Raw genomic sequence first — 3,725 nt, 5'->3', positions numbered from 1 at the left:
TGAACCAGTATCTGGCTCTTCGCGTAGCGTGGTAAGATCCTGGTCTTTACCCTGGCCCCCTTAGTCGTTGCTGTCTTCGTGGCCGCCATCTCGTCTCGTAATGCTTGTCGATTGCTCGCTTTAAGCCCCTGTATGACCACCATGTAACGGGCCAATTATCTTGTCCGGCCGTGGGGCAGGTCGCACTGCTTCCACAATTACTGCGCTGGGGGTTCGACCTGGTTAGTCGCCGCCCGTACGGAGCTTCCTCACTCCACTGGCCGACAGAACCCACTCGGTTCTGCGCCGGAACGTCCACTGAGAAGTGTCCGTTCCTATATATATTTACGCAACACAACCCTTGCTGCACTACTCGCTCCTACTCACCCTCGTGTACTTTTCCAAGCACCTGCCTTTCACGCCGCTGCGCTACTTCGTCGCCCGTGCGTTCCCCGCACCGAGCGCCACCCGACTCCTCACACAGGCCTCAGGTGCCTCTCAGCCCCTTGTTACGCCCTCCTCTCGTCGGCGCTGCCCGCGCGGTCGGCACGTGCTCCGCTGGCTGTAGTTCGCTTGCTAGCTGGTCGGCCTCCGCCCCTCCCTGCTCGCTCGCTCTTCCGTTTTAGTGACTCGGACGGCCTTCGTCTGCCGGTCCTCGTTCCCTCTTCCGTCTCCAAAGTGCGTCTTCCGCCACACACGTGTCAGGTCCTGTGCTAATGCCGCAGATCCAAAAGTGAGCTTCGCCCCACACTGCTCCCCTCCTTTGTTCATTGCAGTGCGGCTGCTGCGCGGTACTTCAACATAGCCCACCCCACTATTCCTCATCATCCATTTCGACTTTCATGAGCCTGGCCACCTAGCCAGCACACTCACGTCGGCCTCTTTCGTCCTTCGTTTCGGCTCCCATGAGCCTGGCCACCTAGCCAGCACACTCACGTCGGCCTCTTCCGTCCTTCGTTTCGGCTCCCATGAGCCTGGCCACTAGCCAGCACACTCATGTCGGCCTCTTTCGTCCTTCCTACTGGCGTCGTATCCCACTCGTGCTGCCAATCACCTCTTTGACTACTGCACTCACGGTGTGCGAGGCACCCATTGTTCCCGGCTGGCTTCACGACCATGGCCGCCAGCCGGCACGCTCACACATCGTCCACCTCCCTCTCATCATCTATGCAAAACCCGTCGTTCGCATTCCACGTGTACTGCTACTCATCACCTGACTTCGCAGCCATGTGGTCCACTCGACTGCTCGATCCATTACAATAATATCAAACGGACGCGAAAGGGGTGAGGGCTACAAACAATGGCATTGTATCATCAATACTGCGAAGACCATTTTTCATCAGTACGGCCGACCATACCAATGCCTCTTATGTAGCTTAAGGCTTCGATCCTCCTTTCGATGTGGTATGACAAGAATTACCACACGACCCGGAGAGACGTTATCACTTGCCAAACAAGAGGCTACCGAGGTCCACAGCGAGTTGGGCCGTCGCAGCACCCGCCTCCGCACGAATTTCACTTAGCAGTGCCAGATTTTCCACTGCCAGCTGAGGTGCACCAGTCTCAAATCCGTTGGGGCAGCTCGAGCCCTTGGCTACAACCTTCCACTTCATGCGGCTACTGTTGCTCACACACGCTAAGTGAGAGATACTTGATGGATTTGAAATACCGTGCCAGCGCCCGTCCACACCCGAGATCACCAGAGCGGTGGAGATGCTGACGTCGGGCTCATTTTTGGCCCACGACCAAATCGTGGCTGCCATCGTCGATCCATCGAGTCCATCCGGCGCCACAAAATTCACTCCAGCGTCCACAAAAACACGCAGAGTGGAAGCGTTAACGTTGGCCGGGTGCTCAGGTGTATCGACGCCATTACTTCCACCACCGAGTGAGCTCTGTGAACGTAGCGTAGTGCAATTCACTCTCGAAAGCGCGCACAATTTTACCAGCATTCATGATCTCCCCGAAGAACGTACCCGCCGGTCCCGCTGCATTCTTAGGGATATCAGCCCAACCAGTACACCTTTCACGCGAGTAAAACATAAGGCTGTTTGCCTCAGATCCCGATACCAAAACGACTTGCTTACCCTGGCGGATCAAGTCTTCCAACGTGAACCTATTCCAGTCACTTCCAGCCGTATCGAAGTCTGACGGAGTGAATAACCGGTCGCCGAACACGCTTGTGTAGAGTTCCAGCAGCGCATCTGTCTGACCAGTCGATGCAACGTCGTCCCCAATATCAGCAAAGAGCACAATGAAGTCATCTGGATGTCGTGCCAACCAAGCAGATATCTCTGCTAGCGACTCATTGTGAAGACGCTGCTCTTCGGCACGGATTCCACTAAACGAAGGCAGACAGCCCGCTAAATCGGAAGTCCACTCAACCGAGCTATCCTCGCCGCTCGCCTCCAGCGAGGATTTCAAAGAGATCACCATATCCGCCGACAATGTGTCAATCAACGACACCCCGAGGTTGGAGCAGTGAGCATCGCGCAGAGCCGAGCCAAAGTAGTGTACGTCCAGCTCTAGAAATCTAGCACCCAGATTTAGCTGATCTGTTAAACTCAGAAACTGGTTACTAGTGCGCATGTACGAGCCGGCGTTTGAAGCGTTCAGCATCGAGTTGAAGAGCTGGTCACGATTGCCATAGCCACGAGCCTGGGTGATTACACTGTTGTGAGTGGCCGGCAACTGTGTGAAACACAAGGTCTCTCCATAGGATAGCCTGTGCTGGAAAGTGATAGCATCGGCCGCCCACGAGTTCACACTCGCAGTTCCAGCTTCACACACATCACTACACACGTTGTTACTGTCACACAACGTCACCAGCTTGCATGCAATGTTACTTGGGGAACGAGTCTTGTTTGAAACGGCGTCACTAATCGCGTTGCAACTGGTGTTGGACGATAAAGTAAAGTTTGGGTTGGTGCACGATGCTTCAAAGGCACAGCTTTCGATTACTGGATACAGTGATGTGAACTTCGTCACAGCATCCTGTCGGCCCGTGATGAGAGTGAACAATTCGGCGACCAAGCTTCCAGATAGATGCGTCATTACAGTATCGAGGCTCTGTAGGAGCTTTGATAGCCCAGAGACGCAGCATGATGCGGCGTAGTACGGAATACTCGCGCCGCTCACCAAACCACTGGCTAGAGAGGTTGACGCTAGCGAAGAGCAGACATCTTTCTCAGCAGCAGCGTATAGTGGTACCCCAGCCCGGAAGATAATGGCACTAAGCAGTGATGATTCGTCAGCGCTGATGACATCGGAGAGATAGGAGGTGAGCGAAACCGCGCAGACTTGTCTGTCCGAGTTCGACGTGGTGCACATGGTTTGGTGGAGCCCATTAACAACGTCGAAAAGAACTTGTTCCAGTGTTAGACCGGCTGGTACGAGTAGCTTTAGCAGTTCCACATACCCGTAGAGACCGTGGCAGCACATCGCATCTCTTTCTAAGATCGGGATGAATGCAGCCAGCACTTCTTCGATACACGGGGCCGCCTGAGTGTTCATGATGTTGCAGAATCCAGTCAGCTTGGTACTATTGGCACTCCATAAAGCCAGTGTAGTTTTTAGGTTCGCCGATCCCGAACTGTTGGAGCTCATTATGCCGCCGAAAATCGTTTTAATGACCTCCATAAAGGCAGGAAAGTATTTCGATTCCCCAACCAACAACGGTAAGAACGTGTCAAGATTGCATGTTGACGAACTCGTAATTGCGTTGACAATTTCGATAAAGTTAGCAT

At 54.0% G+C, this 3,725-nt stretch overlaps 1 protein-coding gene across 1 annotated transcript; it reads right to left on the bottom strand.

Annotated features, from left to right (window-relative positions):
• Positions 1–1,931: 1,931 nt before the first annotated feature.
• PITG_07049 (uncharacterized protein) lies at positions 1,932–3,492 on the bottom strand (the record flags this gene model as incomplete). The annotated part of the gene is made up of 4 exons (XM_002904969.1): positions 1,932–1,938; positions 2,003–2,187; positions 2,233–2,380; positions 2,444–3,492. 4 exons carry the CDS (start codon positions 3,490–3,492, stop codon positions 1,932–1,934), a joined length of 1,389 nt encoding a protein of 462 aa, XP_002905015.1.
• Positions 3,493–3,725: the final 233 nt, after the last annotated feature.

Source organism: Phytophthora infestans, genomic scaffold (genome assembly GCF_000142945.1).
Source record: "Phytophthora infestans T30-4 supercont1.10 genomic scaffold, whole genome shotgun sequence".
Classification (NCBI taxonomy): domain Eukaryota; phylum Oomycota; class Peronosporomycetes; order Peronosporales; family Peronosporaceae; genus Phytophthora; species Phytophthora infestans.
Note: the sequence above shows the minus strand (reverse complement) of the source record. Positions and strands in the feature narration are given on the sequence as shown.